This window comes from Nannobrachium achirus (genome assembly GCF_963921795.1).
Source record: "Nannobrachium achirus genome assembly, chromosome: 16".
Taxonomy (NCBI): Eukaryota; Metazoa; Chordata; class Actinopteri; order Myctophiformes; family Myctophidae; genus Nannobrachium; species Nannobrachium achirus.
This window is the reverse complement of record NC_137823.1, coordinates 49,510,584-49,526,727: the sequence shown is the minus strand read 5'-3', so window position 1 is coordinate 49,526,727 and position 16,144 is coordinate 49,510,584. Positions and strand designations below refer to the sequence as shown.

Below are 16,144 nucleotides of genomic sequence, written 5' to 3'. Positions count from 1 at the left end.
TCAGGATTTGATCACACTTTTTCAGAGTTAAAACAGTATTCTGAAATGAACATATCATGTTAGGATATAGATCTCATCTCTCACATTATATAGCAATGTAGAGACTCTTAAAGCACACATTCTACACATCTTATAGGCTATTTTGTTTGCTTTTAAAAGCAGACTTACTGTAATATACTAAATCATTTCATTTTAAAACTGCAACTAAATACTACTCTTATCCTGCAATTTCTTTCTCAGCGCACCTACCAGTGAAGTCTATATATATGAGGACTACAGCTTAGAAGACACCAATTTGTGTGTATATGAACGTCATGGATCCTCCTTTCTCCCAGGGCTCTATTCTCTCTTCTTCATCGTGGGTCTTCTAGGGAATGTGCTTGTCCTCTGGGTCATCATCTTTGGGGTGAAGCTCCGTAGCATGAGTGACATGTGCCTCCTCAACCTGGCCTTTGCTGACCTTCTCCTAGTATGCTCCCTTCCATTCCTAGCCCACCAAGCCTGGGATCAGTGGCTGTTTGGGGAAGCTATGTGCAAGGTGGTCCTCGGTGCTTACCACATTGGCTTTTACTGTGGGATCTTTTTCATCATCCTGATGAGCATTGACCGATACCTGGCTATAGTGCATGCAGTTTATGCACTGAAAACACGAACACGCAACTTTGGAATAATTGCAGCTACTGTTACATGGGTTGCTGGCTTTCTCGCCTCTTTTCCAGATCTAGGTTTTCTTCAGGTGCAGGAGACCCCAAGGTCCAATAATGACAAAATGTTATTCTGTGCTCCAGATTACACTGCATCCACTGTGAATGATACCACAGGCATCAAGCACTTCTGGAGTATCTTCAGCCTTTTTAAAATGAACATCCTTGGCTTACTGGTTCCAATGACCATCATGGTTTTCTGCTACACCCAGATCATTTGGACGCTCCGAAACAGCCCTTCCTCCAAGAAACAAACCATCCGCTTAGTTATCGTAGTCGTAGCTGTGTATTTCTGCTGCTGGATGCCCTATAATGTTGCTTCCTTCTTCAAAGCTTTGGAGTTACTTCAAGTCTATACAGCATGTGAGAGCAGCAAGGCAATCAAATTGGCGTTACAAGTCACAGAGGTCATAGCTTACTCTCACAGCTGTCTCAACCCCATCCTGTACGTTTTTGTAGGACAGAAGTTCAGGAGGAACCTCCTGAGGTTGATGAACAGGGCTCCATGTAGGCTTTGTCAGTTTATGAGGACTCTCATCCCTCAGGACAAAGGAGTCAAAGGTTCAACTGTCGGTTCAAGCAGCTCCACTGCTTTATGAAGTGACAGTGTAAGATTTTAGTTATTGTTACAGTATAAATACAGTATGTAATGTATATATTTGGTTGACAGGAGTCTCCCAGAGGTCTATACTAGGCCCCCTCCCATTTTTCGCAGATCTACAACCATGTACTGTAGATTTACTGAATTTCCCCCTTGGGATAATAAAGGTATCTATCTATCTATGTGCTATTTTCACTGATGTTTGCCCCAGAATAGGGGCCCTAGGTTTCAAGTGGTTACAAAATAATGGTTATGGATGTCAGTATTGTGTGGGGATTTTGTGTGTTTGTTTGTGCGTGCGTGCGTGTGTTTTAATTGACTATTTCCGAGTTCTCAACTTGATGTGTCTGCCAATACTTTGGTCATGTTCTGTGTGTTGACTGTGTTCTTTGTTTGTGACATTCCTGTGTGCTGTCGAGGCTGCACGGCCATTCACCCCAGTCAGGATCTGCCTGACATTTCCTCCTCCTTAAGAGGTTTTTTTTTGCTTGCTCTGCAGGGTGGGGGCCTCAGACCTGTGAGGTATCTGCTCGGGTTCTCTCGAGGGGGTGCCACACTACCCGTGTGGCACCCCCTCGAGAGAAAGGTTCCCTCTCTTTTTGTGGTTTTGTATTTTGTCATGTCATTGTATGTTTTGTTTTTTTCTTATGTATATAAAAGAAAAGTTATGTAAAAATTGTAACAAATATTGAAATTTCTGTGAAAAAAAGAAAATCTAATAAATATATTGTTAAAAAAAAAGTTGTATTTTGTGTTTGTCGGTTAGGTAGATGTAAAATCAAGATTTTTTTTTTTTTTTTTTTTTTGACAACATTTGGAAGTCTCAAATAAAATGTTTTACTCCACAATTTTATGTTGCTTCCAATCCTTCCCATAGACAGGAACAGAACAGACATACTATTGTTTTTGTTCTTAAGCAAGATTTAAATTGCTTCTCATAGATTTCTTGTGTAAAATACAGTATGGAGAATTGTTCATATTGTTGTTAGATGTTTGATAGCCACTACAAAAAAACTTCCTACAACGTTGCAAGAGTGTTTTCAATCAAAGCGATAAGAGTAATATAAAAGCCTAGGTGTGATTATTCATTAGCTTCACGATGCCTGCCTGTTTTTCATGTGAGGCTTGCGTCCCCACAGTAAAACGCAGTAACACCAGATAATAGATAAAAAGTAAAAAACTAAAGTAATAATACAGGATGCTTTTTAGCAGCATGTATTAAATAAAGGAGAAGGCAGAAGAATTAAGGCCTGTCCATACTCTCTCCGACCACTGAACCTTTCGCCGGAAAGGTCAAAATTACGTCACTCGCAACTTCTGAAAATAGTTACCCTGAATTAGACTTCGGAAAGCTGCACGTCGGAAAGTTCAGTCAGAACCTTTCGACGAAAAGTTCGGTGGTCGGAAACAGTACAGCCCTTAAGACTGAAGACTCCTCTAATCACTTGTTAATACAGAATGCAGAGATTGCCAACTCTAAATCGTTATTACATCACTTAGAATTGAGCAATTTCTTTCCAGAGAATCAGCCAACTCGTGGTTTGCAAACACTTTCTGTTTCTTGTTCGAGGAGTCGAGGTGCTGCTACTCTGTGACTGTGCCAGACAGAAAGAGGCACGCATCTTGTGCGGCATGAGAAAGAGACGGAGGAGCAGACTTTGTCAAACCTGGATTTGTTTTAAATCCTGGATTATTTCATTCTGCTTTCGTGAAACAGGCCCCTGGTCTGCCAGCCTGCCAGAGATAATAAAGCCTGATCAAAACATTAGTGTTTTCGCTGGGTACCGAACCCAGCCACTAATTTAGGATAAAGTCATGATGTATTTTAGGGATTCCACTGTAGTATCTGTGCTGACAGTGTAATTCTCACTTCCCCCAATTCCAGTATATAAGAAGTTGTCCTTTTACTTTCTCGTCATTCATTTTGAACCCAGTCTTCATGTTTATGTAACAACTTCACTTCATCCTTTCCATACTTTAGATTACACTGCACAATTGAACTGGATATGACTTATGTAGATCTGTTTGTTTTGGCCTACTGTCTTGACACAGCACAGTCAATGATGGACATGACCACAAGCTTTAACAACAGCACTGTCAGGTGAGACAATTTAATTCTTTATTCAGACAGACACAGTGAAGTGAGAGACAGGAAATGCGCACAGAGAGCAGGAGAAAGACACAGCAAAAGGTCAAGCCTGGTAGTCGTACCAAGGACATACTGTGTAGATAGTATTATCTAGGCCCTACTGTACATTAAATAACCAAAAGATCTATTAAAAATAGATATAATAATAAATAATACTCCGGGTAATAATAATAATAGTAATAATAAATCCTTTCAGATCTTTAACATACTTTTTCTTTGTTTTAAAAAGTACTGAAATCAACATACAGTAATACTTTACAGATCTCTCTGCTGTATTTTACATTTTGTAGCAGTGTGCAGGTTTATTTTGTTTCTGAAAGTAGGCTTTTTAAATATATTCCAGGTTGACAACTACATCCACCACAACCCCGGCTCTCAATGAGAATTCATCACACATTTACACATATGGTTAAGAAAATGATTACTGTAACAAGACTTGAAATGATAAAAGAATGATGATATAGGTTTGTGTATTATATGATCAATATGACTATTTTTAGGCTTGAGACTCAAGTCGATAGCTCTAAAAATGCACCCAATCCCTACTCATATCTTAATTTTTTTTCAGCTCATCTACCAGTGAAGTGTATACATATGAGGACTACAATGAAGGAGACTCTGGGTTGTGTGTATATGGACATCATGGGTCCTACTTTCTCCCAGGGCTCTATTCTCTCTTCTTCATCGTGGGTCTTCTAGGGAATGTGCTTGTCCTCTGGGTCATTCTCTTTGGGGTGAAGCTCCGTAGCATGAGTGACGTGTGTCTCCTCAACCTGGCCTTTGCTGACCTTCTCCTAGTATGCTCCCTTCCATTCCTAGCCCACCAAGAATTGGACCAGTGGCTGTTTGGGGATGCTATGTGCAAGGTGGTCCTCGGTGCTTACTACATTGGCTTTTACTGTGGGATCTTTTTCATCATCCTGATGAGCATTGACCGATACCTGGCTATAGTGCACGTGTTTCATGCACTGAAAATACGAACACGTACCTTTGGAATAATTGCAGCTGCTGTTACATGGGTTGCTGGATTTCTCGCCTCTTTTCCAGATATAGTTTTTCTTCAGGTACAGAAGGCCCCAAGGTCCAATAATGAAAACATTTTATTCTGTGCTCCAGAATACACTGCATCCACTGTGTATGATACCACACACAACAGGCATTTCTGGATTATCTTTGGACTTTTCAAAATGAACATCCTTGGCTTACTGATTCCGATGACCATCATGGTTTTCTGCTACACCCAGATCATTTGGAAGCTCCTACACAGCCAATCATCCCATAAACACTCCATCAAATTGATTATCGTAGTTGTAGCTGTGTTTCTCTGCTGCTGGATTCCCTATAATGTTGCTTCCTTCTTCAAAGCTTTGGAGTTACTTCATGTCTATAAAGAATGTGACAGCAGCAAGGCCATCGGATTGGCTTTTGAAGTCACCCAGGCCCTTGCTTACTCTCACAGCTGTCTCAACCCCATCCTGTATGTTTTTGTTGGGGAGAAATTCAGGAGCAACCTCCGGAGTTTGATGAACAGGGGTCCATTTAGGCAGCTTATGCATCAGGACAGAATCACAGTGTCTGCTTATTCACAAACCACTGATGGGGAGGAACGGTCAGCCGCTAGGAAAGGTCAGACGCTTTATGAAGTGACATTATAAGGGTTGAGTTGTTAGTAGGGTTGAGAAGTCAATCATATAATGTTGGTTAGTGTCAGTGTGGTTTGAGTGGCTATCCCAGTATGTTCTAGCAGTGGTTCTCAACCTTTTTACACCAAGTACCACCTCAGAAAATATCTGTCTCTCTATGTACCACCATAATAATCTAATTATTGGCTGAGGAATGTCACAAAAACATCACCATGAATTCAAAGCTTCATGGGGTGTATAATCGAAATACACATTCTTTTTTTTTCTTCTTCTTTAACTCCTGCAGTTTTCACACAATTCCGCAGACACTGAGACAGACACTGAAACAGCCACTGAGACAGACATTGAGCCATGCATTGAGAGCCTTTTTCAACCAAGTACTTGGTCAGAATTACCTGTAGTATAATTCTAGTAAGGCGCCTCAGGGCGACATGCGACCTCACCCTAAAGGGCGAGGTCGCGCCAATTCTTGGCCATCTGGCCAGTGATGTATATCGGACCAGTTACCCATATATGGAGACCCCTGTACTCATACCGTATATGAAGATCCATGTACTGCATATGGTACATCCCTTTTATGCCCACACATGGAGTTCACTGTCTGAACCAACCACACAGATATGGCATTCCCATTATGAAGTTAGATATGGGCTTAATATTGATGACATCAGGGATCTCCATGTATGGGCATAAAAGGGAATCTGTTAGAGTGGTTCCCATGACATCACAACATACAATCACTTTTATGCCCATACATGGAGATCCCTGTCTGAACCAGCCACACAGATATGGGCCATGTCTTGGGCATCTGGTCAGTGATGTACCGGTATATCAATTACATCAGGGATCTTCATATATGGGCATAAAAGGGATTCTGGGGAATATCCATATATGGACTTTTACATAGGTGATGTCACCTGTGATATCACCTGTGATGTCAAAGAGATGTGTCAGGGGAACCACAGTGTCAGGCGTGACCTTCAGAGTTACACGGATGTGGACAAGATGTGCCGGATGTGTCATCGCATGACATCTGAGCATGATGTCAGAGCAGCAAACTCATAGACTGTAAAAATGTGTACACACACACAGACAAGCTGTGACATTTTTCATGGTAAGCATTAAGCAATAACCATTTCACTACCAAAATGTTTTTATTTTTTCTTCTTTCTTGGGAGACTCCTCTGTGTACCACCAGAGGGGGGCTCAAGTACCACCAGTGGTACATGTACCACAGGTTGAGAACCACTGTTCTATAGTTTTCTTTTGCAAATAAAGGGGATTGTTTAAAACAATTTTTTTGACATGAATATAACCATAATTATAACCTGTAACATCAAACATGAGTTAATGAAATGTTATTTGTAACCCATATTTCCCTGACCAAGACCACCTGTGGGTCCCGGGACTAGTCTGTACATTAACAACCTCACTGCCCATATAATATGGTAGGTGATATATCTTCGGCCCTGCTAAAGTAAATCTTGCAGCGGGAGGTTTTAACTTTACACTGACAGTCAGTGTGAGCTTGTAGATCTGATTTTTTTTTAAAGGATTGAAATAAATGTTTAATTAGCACTTGGAAGATTAAACACATAAAGTAACCCATAAAACATAAATCTGGAATACAGGGCTCCCTGGCACAAATTGGGCCTTTAGTCAGTTAATGGTTAACTGACTAAATTAATCTGGCGAGATAACACAGCTGTCATGAAACCGATTCGTGGCTGATCCTGGATGAATTAAGCCTGGATATGTTTAGCCAATAGCCATGAAGTCATGAAAGCCATATAGTCATGAAAGCAATGCCATATTAGTTGTACCACGGGAATTTAGCTGTGAAGTTATCCTGCTCCGGACCAGACTAACAGCCAAGCTTTATTAATCCAATGCCGTGTTGTTCAAGTTTTGTGAAATAGCTGTTAATCCAATGACTCCAATCATAAACCAATGATTTTTTCCACAGTTAATTCAACACATACAGTATGTTTGTATATGGACTCATTTCAATTACCTTGCATTCAAATAAAATCAAAATAAATACAATAAGATATAATCGATTACATTTTATTTCTGAAATTAGTGTGTGACCATGAATCATAATTGATTCACAATGACACATGTGGTATGTCATCGTCACTCTGTTATAAAGGGTGAGGTCGCACCTCGCCCTTAGGGCATCTTACTGGTAATAGTTCATATTGTTTTTAGATGTTTGATAGCCATTACAAAAAACTTCTGACATGTTGCAAGGGTGTTTTCAATCAAAGCGATAAGAGCCTGTGTAGGTGTGATTATTTTATAGCTTCACGATGCGTAAATGAGTAAAACACAGTAACACCAGTAAGGCTCCCTAATCGGGAGATAAGCTACCGTAGGTCACTTATCTCCACAAATAGGGCAAAAATGTGTTTTGCCAAAATCTTCCTGATCCATGTTGATGACATGAGTGTAGACATACTGTGTAGTGATTTTCGTGATTTTAGGGCAAAATCTGTAGGAGCAGTGTCCAAAAATGTGTTTTTAAAAATCGGCCTGGAGGTGGCGCTATATGGGACAAATTCATGTTGATGGGATGAGTGTAGACATACTGTGTACCGATTTGCGTGATTTTAGGGCGAAAATTGTAGGAGCAGTGTCCAAAAATGTGTTTTGCAAGAATCGGCCTCATGGTGGCGCTAGAAGAGGGCCATGTGAGAAATGAGGGGTGGGGTCTCCGCGCCGGCAAGGCGGACGAATAGGTACCGGCCCCGGCTGTCCCGGTCGCTCCTAGCCGGAGTTACGGCATTTTATGTGAGCTGCAGTGTAGGGGGTCCTCCACTGGGGGCGCCACCACTTTTGCATCCGTTCTGGAGCACCAGGAGTCGGTGGTCCCCGGGAATTCCCCGTGAGCAGCCCCGTTGGGGTGGTCATTTGGTCATGTTTGCGCATTTGGTCATTTTTTACATCTGGGGGTCCCCCAGGGACCTGGGGGTCCCTGGAGCTCCGGGGGTCCTTGGAGGTTGTAGTTTGGCAGCCAAGGAACGTGTGTGCAAAATTTGGCATGGATCGGGGCAACGGTTGCGGAGGTTGCTTTTTAGAAGCATGTGTCAAATAAAGGAGAAGGCAGAAGAATTAAGGCCTGTCCATACTCTCTCTGACCACTGAACTTTTCGTTGTAAAGGTCCTGTTCAACTACAAAATGAATATCTCTATGGAACGAGGGAGATACTAGACTTTTGAGGCTTCAGGCTCGACAGGCTGGGGCTGCGACTCTCTCCACCACACAAACACTTTCTGTTTCTAATCAAGGATAACGTCATAAATAAAATCAACCAACGAACTCGTTTCCTACAGAGGATCGCCCCGATGGTCAATTCCAACACACTGAAGACCATAGCTGGTGCAATAATCCAGCCCCTCTTTGACTACGGAGTCCACGTATGGTATTGTGACGCCCCACAAGCCCTGAAAACTAAACTACAAACAGCCCAAAATAAACTAATTAGGGTCCTGCTTAGACTTCCCTATCAGACTCACCTCACCGCTACTCACCAGTTAAGAGTGGGGTGGCTCAGAGTAGTTGACAGAGTACAGCAACTTGCAATGGGCCTGGTGTACAAGATACACTACACCACTATGATACCCAAGTACCTGTCAAAATACTTTATAAACATTAAGGATGTCCATAATTACAACACCAGAGGCAGCGCCACAGATCACTTTCAACCCAGAGTCAAAACCAACAAAGGGTCAAACTCTTTTTTCTGCTATACCACCAAAATGTGGAAAGCCTTACCGAAGGCCACAAAGGAGTGTGGATCACTAGCATCCTTTAAAATTGCCCTGAAAAACCACTTACAGGCAGCAGCCGTTCGCAACTGGTAAAAAAGAATCTAGCCCAACCCTACCCTCCCCTGCCCCTTCTTTGTATATACTGTTTGTTTTGACTTACTGTCTTCTATTTTGTTTTTCTTTACATATCTACTGCATAGTACTGTGTTCTATTTGTCTGTCATTCAATGTTATATGAGATACTTCAATGGTTTCCAGTGGAAATAAGCTTAGTCTTTTCATGGATCTCCTTTTAGTAGACCTTGTACCAGTGAACTGTACCGTCATGAAACTGTACCTTTTCCTATGCAAACTTCTAATAAAGTCTTCAATCAATCAATCAATCAAAGTCATGGTGTATTTTAGGGATTCCCCTATAACAGCTGTGCTGACAGTGTCTCACTCCCCCCAATTCCAATAAATGAGAAGTTGTTCTTTTACTTTCTCGTCATTCATTTTGAACCCAGTCTTCATGTTTATGTAACAACTTCACTTGTGATTTCTATACTCAAGATTACACGGCACAATTGAACTGGATATGACTTACGTAGATCTGTTTGTTTTGGCCTGGTGTCTTGACACAGCACAGTCAATGATGGACATGACCACAAGCTTTAACAACATCACTGTCAGGTGAGACTTTTCACTATTTTATTTATTTACTATTTATTAGTGGCCAAGCCACGGAGTGACAGAGGTGGAGGCCACTTGTTGAGATTGTACCTTTTCTTATTATTATTATTCTTCCGCCACTTTTTCTCTCCTGGCTTGACAGTGCAGTCGCTTTTTACGAAACTCGGCAATATGGTAGAGGACTATGCCAAACACGAAAACACGAAGCTCGCAACAATTGGGCAAAGTGCAAACCATGAACAGGTATACCGGTAGCTCATGCTCTGTTTGACCTACAGCCATGAAACTTGGACACACATATGCGTCTCCTCATGCCGAAAAACTTTGACAGTCTGACTTTTGACCTCTGACCTTTAGATCTCCCACCATTTTGAATTATATGAAAAACAGTAAAAATCTCCTCCTGGGATTTTCGCGTCACACGCACAGAACTTTTTTTGGACCAATATCTAAAGATCTGTCTGCAGTTTTATGCAAATTATTCTTCTGCCTCTAAAACATACATGGGCAACTGGCGGCCCGCAGGTTAATACCGGAATACTGATATATTATTGATTACAGCTGTTACAATTCCAAAAATGACCTACTTTAATTCCGTCAGTGTATATTAGTAGCTTAATGACTCGTATAGTAGTATTAAAATGTATTTTCTTTTTATGTCCAATGTATTTGTATTTAGGTTCATAAAGTTAACATGAGTATAAAACTAAATGCGTTTGAAATTAAATCAAAATGTTACATTTCAGGATTCCAAGTAAAAAATAACAAAAAATTATTCAGGATTCCAATTCAAAAGAAGCAAAAATAGCCGATCTACAAGCTCAAAACGCATCGCAGCACGATGCGTTTTGAGCTTGTAGATCGGCTATTTTTGCTTCTTTTGTATGAGACACTAGAATGACAAAGTAGGACGTAGCAATATGCAATGTGGCCCTCTGGAGTGCAGGTGGAAATATAGTGGCCCTCGCCATCATCAAAGTTGCCCACCCCTTCTCTAAAACATACATACAAAGTCACATTTTCATGATGAAATACTGTAGAGGGTTAGTCCAAATATCACTGAAACCAATCTTACCCCAATTGGCCAAAGGGTGGCGCTATATCATTTTGAGCAGTTTGTAAAACTCTTAAACCAGTTTTTCTCCTGGGATTTTTGAGCAATGTGCATGAAACGTTCTAAACGCAATCTAAGGACCTTTATATAACATGCCTATGAAGTGCACGCAAAAAAGATTATAATAATAATAATAAATATAGTTGCAAGCAGCGATAAAGTGGCCAAAAACGCCTCAAATCCTGAACACAGCCTGCGATGTGCGTGAAATTTGCACGCAAATTCCCACTAGGTCAAGGAACAGATGCCACCCTTCTCACATTGGCCTGTTATAGCGCCACCAGCGGGTCAACTTTTGCATAACACATTTTTGGAACAAAATGCCGCAAATCACGCATGCAGCGTCTGATTGCCGTGAAAGGCCCAAGAACATATGGCACCCTTTTCACATTGGCCTATTATAGCGCCACCAAGAGGCCAAAAAAACCTACCTGACCTGCCGGAGACCTGTTCTCGGAAGAACACTGCTTCTAGTTTTTCTTTGATTTCTTTTCCCACTTTTCTTGCTTTTCCTGCTTTTTCCACTGCTTTTTTCCGCTGCTTTTTCCTGGCCTGGCCACTTTATCGCTGCTTGCAGCTATATTTTTTTATTTGATGCTTTATTCAGACAGACACAGTGAAGTGAGAGACAGGAAATGCGGACAGAGAGCAGGAGAAAGACACACTGCAAATGGTCAAGCCTGGTAGTTGTACCAAGGACATACTGTGTAGATAGTACTGTCTAGGGCTAGGCCCTACTGCACATTAAATAACCAAAAGATCTATTAAAAATAGATATAATAATTAATAATACTCCTTATAATAGTAATAATAGTAATAAAAAATCCTTTCAGATCTTAATCATATTTTTTCTTTGTTTTAAACAGTACTAAAATCAACATAATACATTACAGATCTCTCTGCTGTATTTTACTTTTTTGTAGCAAAGTGCAGATTTATTTTGTTTCCGAAAGTAGGCTTTTTAAATATATTCCAGGTTGACAACTGCATCCACCACCATCCCTGCTCTCAATGAGAATTCATCACACATTTACACATATGGGTAAGAAAATGATTAACAAGACTTGAAATGATAAAAGAATGATGATATAGGTTTGTGTAGGCTATTATATTATTAATATGATAATTTTTAGACTTGAGACTCAAGTCGATAGCTCTAAAAATGCACCCAATCCCTACTCATATCTTAATTTCTTTCTCAGCTCATCTACCAGTGAAGTGTATACATATGAGGACTACGATGAAGGAGACTCTGGGCTGTGTGTATATGGACATCATGGGTCCTACTTTCTTCCAGTGCTCTATTCTCTCTTCTTCATCGTGGGTCTTCTAGGGAATGTGCTTGTCCTCTGGGTCATCTTTGGGGTGAAGCTCCGTAGCATGAGTGACGTGTGCCTCCTCAACCTGGCCTTTGCTGACCTTCTCCTAGTATGCTCCCTTCCATTCCTAGCCCACCAAAAAAGGGACCAGTGGCCGTTTGGCGATGCTATGTGCAAGATGGTCCTCGGTGCTTACTACATTGGCTTTTACTGTGGGATCTTTTTCATCATCCTGATGAGCATTGACCGATACCTGGCTATAGTGCACGTGTTTCATGCACTGAAAATACGAACACGCACCTTTGGAATAATTGCAGCTGCTGTTACATGGGCTGCTGGATTTCTCGCCTCTTTTCCAGATCTAGTTTTTCTTCAGGTACAGGAGGCCCCAAAGTCCAGTAATAACACCATTTTATTCTGTGCTCCATCATACACTGCATCCACTGTGTATGATACAACACACAACAGGCATTTCTGGATTATCTTTGGACTTTTCAAAATGAACATTCTTGGCTTACTGATTCCAATGACCATCATGGTTTTCTGCTACACCCAGATCATTTGGACGCTCCTACACAGCCAATCATCCAATAAACACTCCATCAAATTGATTATCGTAGTTGTAGCTGTGTTTCTCTGCTGCTGGATTCCCTATAATGTTGCTTCCTTCTTCAAAGCTTTGGAGTTACTTCATATCTATATACCGGTAGGTACAGAATGTGACAGCAGCAAGGCAATCAGATTGGCTTTTGAAGTCACCCAGGCCCTTGCTTACTCTCACAGCTGTCTTAACCCCATCCTCTATGTTTTTGTCGGGGAGAAATTCAGGAGCAACCTCCTGAGTTTGATGAACAGGGGTCCATTTAGGCAGCTTATGAAGACCCCCATGCATCTGGACAGAATCACAGTGTCAGCTTATTCACGAACCCCCAATGGGGAGGAAAGGTCAGCCGCTAGGAAAGGTCAGACGCTTTATGGAGTGACAGTATAAGGGTTGAGTTGTTAGTAGGGTTGAGAAGTCAATCATATAATGTTGGTTAGTGTACAGTATGTCAGTGTGGTTTGAGTGGCTATCCCAGTATGTTCTATAGAATCTATTGTTTTCTTTTGCAAATAAAGGGGATTGTTTAAAACACATTTTTAACATGAATATATAACCATAATTAACCTATAAGATCAAACATGAGTTGAAGAAATGTTATTTGTAACCCATATTTCCCTGACCAAGACCACCTATGCCCCCCCCCCCCCTCTGGTGGTACACAGAGGAGTCTCCCAAAAAAGAAGAAAAAAATGTTGGTAGTGAAATGGTTATTGCTTACCATGAGAAATGTCACAGCTTGTCTCCGTGTGCTGTCTGTCTGTCTGTCTGTTTGTGTGTGTGTGTGTATGTGTACACATTTTCACGGTCTATGGGTTTGCTGCTCTGACATCATGCTCAGATGTCATGTGATGACACATCCGGCATATCTTGTCCACGTATCCGTGTATCTCTGAAGGTCACGCCTGACACTGTGGTTCCCCTGACACATCACTGTGATATCACAGGTGATACAGATAAAAAGAAATATCTGCCACAGATAAAATAAATATCTGTGGCAGATATTCTTTTTATCTGTATCTACCATCCACTTTGAATGGAAACATATCTGGAGAAAGAGATTTTTTTTTTATCTGTTATCTGGCCCAGTGGGAATGGGCCTTTACTACTGGTTGTGCAGCTGTAAGGGTTAAAAATCCCTCCACCTCCCCGGCCTCCTCCCCGTGGAATGTAGAACGTTAATATGTATTGTTTATGGATTGTACTGTGTTCAATGGATTGATTATGACATGTGATATATCTTAATAATGCAACAGAAGGTTCAATGTTATGTGCATGTAATATCTGTGTATCATGCTTTGCTCTGGGGGGGGATATCACATTAAGTCTCATGTTCGAGCAGATAATCTGTTATATCACAGCAGAGCTACACCGCCAAACTAAACTGCAATATCATTGTATAATTAATGGTAAATATTACTGCAATAAATGTTCATCTAAAAAGGTGTGGTTAATCCTGAGCTGAAATATATAAAAGAAAACATTTTCAGATGGGGATTAGGGACAAATACATAATAATTGGGGATCAATGAAATTATTTGGTAGGGACAAAACACGGAAGCGCTTATGCCCAAAACATCTGATTCACAGTATAATACAATATGAATCATAATCAAATGGAACTTTTGCTCATGTAAGCATGTCTCTTGTCTCACCCAGGTAATACCATTTTTTTTTATCCCACGATTTTTGTAACACAACGTAATAATGGGCCAACCTGGGGAAAGCAACGGACTGACCTCATGCTTCCTTCTGGCTTCTATTCATGAGTCCAAGCTACTTCTTTTCACCTGACAGGGGGAGTTTCCCCAGCTGGACGTAGTGTGTGGAAGGAACATTTTATTCCAACCAGTTGACACAGCTGGCCAGGGGGAGGTAGTTTAGAGACCAGGATTACTGCATGTTTTTTGTGAGGATAGGATACCTAGTACCTACCCTAGGAGACACAGGGAGAACATGTTAACTCCACACAGAAAGGCCCTTTTGCCAACCCCACCTAGGATATGGGCACTGATGACGCGGAGGAGAGAACACGCCCCCAACCCAGGACCTTCCAGCTGTGAGGCGGCAGCTCTACCGACTGCGCAACGTCTGAAAAGCATTACCCTGAATTAGAGTTCGGAAAGCTACACGTCGGAAAGTCTGAACTTTTCGACGAAAAGTTCGGTGGTCGGAGACAGCATGGACAGCCCTTAACACTCCTCTAATCACTTACCAGTAAGACACCTAAGGGCCTCCCTCGTCTTGGCCATCTGGCCAAAGGGATTTTGTTCCCCTGACATCAGTGATTATATATTGGCATTCACAGAGCTTAATATTGATGACATCAGGGATCTCCATATATGGGCATAAAAGGGATTTGGTTCCCATGACATCACAGTGATGTCAGAGCGTGATGTCAGAGCGTGAGAGTCAATCAACAAAAAAGACAAGCGTTACCCATACATACAGACAGACACGGTCAAGATGTGACGGTTCTGTTAGTAAACTGCGCCCTACGGTCGCAATTAATGCAGAATGCCGAGATTGCCGACTCTAAATCGTTACAACATTGGGATGTGGGCAATTTGTAATTCTCACTTCCCCCAAAAATAAATACAATAAGATATAATCAATTACATTTTATTTCTGAAATATTGTGTGACCATGAATCGTAATTGATTCACAATGACTCATGTGATATGTCATTGTCACTCTGTTATAAAGGGTGAGGTCACGCCTCGCCCTTAGGGCGTCTTACTGATAATAGTTCATATTGTTGTTAGATGTTTAATAGCCATTACAAAAAACGTCTGACAATGTTGCAAGGGTGTTTTCAATCAAAGCGATAAGAGTAATATACGGTAAAAGCCTGTGTAGGTGTGATTATTTTATAGCTTCACGATGCCTGCCTGTTATTCATGTGAGGCTTGCGTCCCCGCAGTAAAACGCAGTAACACCAGATAATAGATAAAAAGTAAAAAATAAAAGTAATAATACATGCTTTTTAGCAGCATGTGTCAAATAAAGGAGAAGGCAGAAGAATTAAGGCCTGTCCATACTCTCTCTGACCACAGAACCTTTCGTCGGAAAGGTCCGGTTTAACTACAAAATGACGTCACTCGCAACTTCTGAAAAAAATTACTCTGAATTAGAGTTCGGAAAGCTCCTCTAATCACTTGTTAATACAGAATGCAGAGATTGCCGACTCTAAATTGTTACTTGCTCAATTACTTGGAATTGAGCAATTTCTTTCCACAGAATCAGCCAACTTGTGGTGTGCAAACACTTTCTGTTTCTTGTTCGAAGAGTCGAGGTGCTGCTACTGTGCCAGACAGAAAGAGGCACGCATTTTTTGCGGCATGAGAAAGAGACGGAGCAGACTTTGTCAAACCTGGATTTGGTTTAAATCCTGGATTATTTCATTCTGCTTTCGTGAAACAGGCCCCTGGTCTGCCAGCCTGCTAGAGATAATAAAGCCTGATCAAAACATTAGTGTTTTCGCTGGGTACCGAACCCAGCCACTAATTAAGGATAAAGTCATGATGTATTTTATGGACTCCCCTATTATCTGTGCTGCTGACAGTG

At 41.2% G+C, this 16,144-nt stretch overlaps 3 protein-coding genes across 3 annotated transcripts; all 3 read left to right on the top strand.

Moving 5' to 3' along the window:
* Positions 1–345: 345 nt before the first annotated feature.
* On the top strand, positions 346–1,303 carry LOC308301118 (C-C chemokine receptor type 3-like; the record flags this gene model as incomplete). Its single annotated transcript, XM_080745014.1, has 1 exon — positions 346–1,303. Exon 1 carries the CDS (start codon positions 422–424, stop codon positions 1,301–1,303), a length of 882 nt encoding a protein of 293 aa, XP_080601140.1. The 5' UTR covers positions 346–421.
* Positions 1,304–3,368: 2,065 nt separating this feature from the next.
* On the top strand, positions 3,369–5,109 carry LOC308301117 (C-C chemokine receptor type 8-like; the record flags this gene model as incomplete). The annotated part of the gene is made up of 2 exons (XM_080745013.1): positions 3,369–3,406; positions 4,023–5,109. The coding sequence occupies 2 exons, from the start codon at positions 3,369–3,371 to the stop codon at positions 5,107–5,109; spliced, it is 1,125 nt and encodes a 374-aa protein (XP_080601139.1).
* Positions 5,110–9,505: 4,396 nt separating this feature from the next.
* On the top strand, positions 9,506–14,240 carry LOC308301116 (C-C chemokine receptor type 8-like; the record flags this gene model as incomplete). The annotated part of the gene is made up of 3 exons (XM_080745012.1): positions 9,506–9,543; positions 11,860–12,921; positions 14,237–14,240. 3 exons carry the CDS (start codon positions 9,506–9,508, stop codon positions 14,238–14,240), a joined length of 1,104 nt encoding a protein of 367 aa, XP_080601138.1.
* Between the last annotated feature and the right edge of the window lie 1,904 nt (positions 14,241–16,144).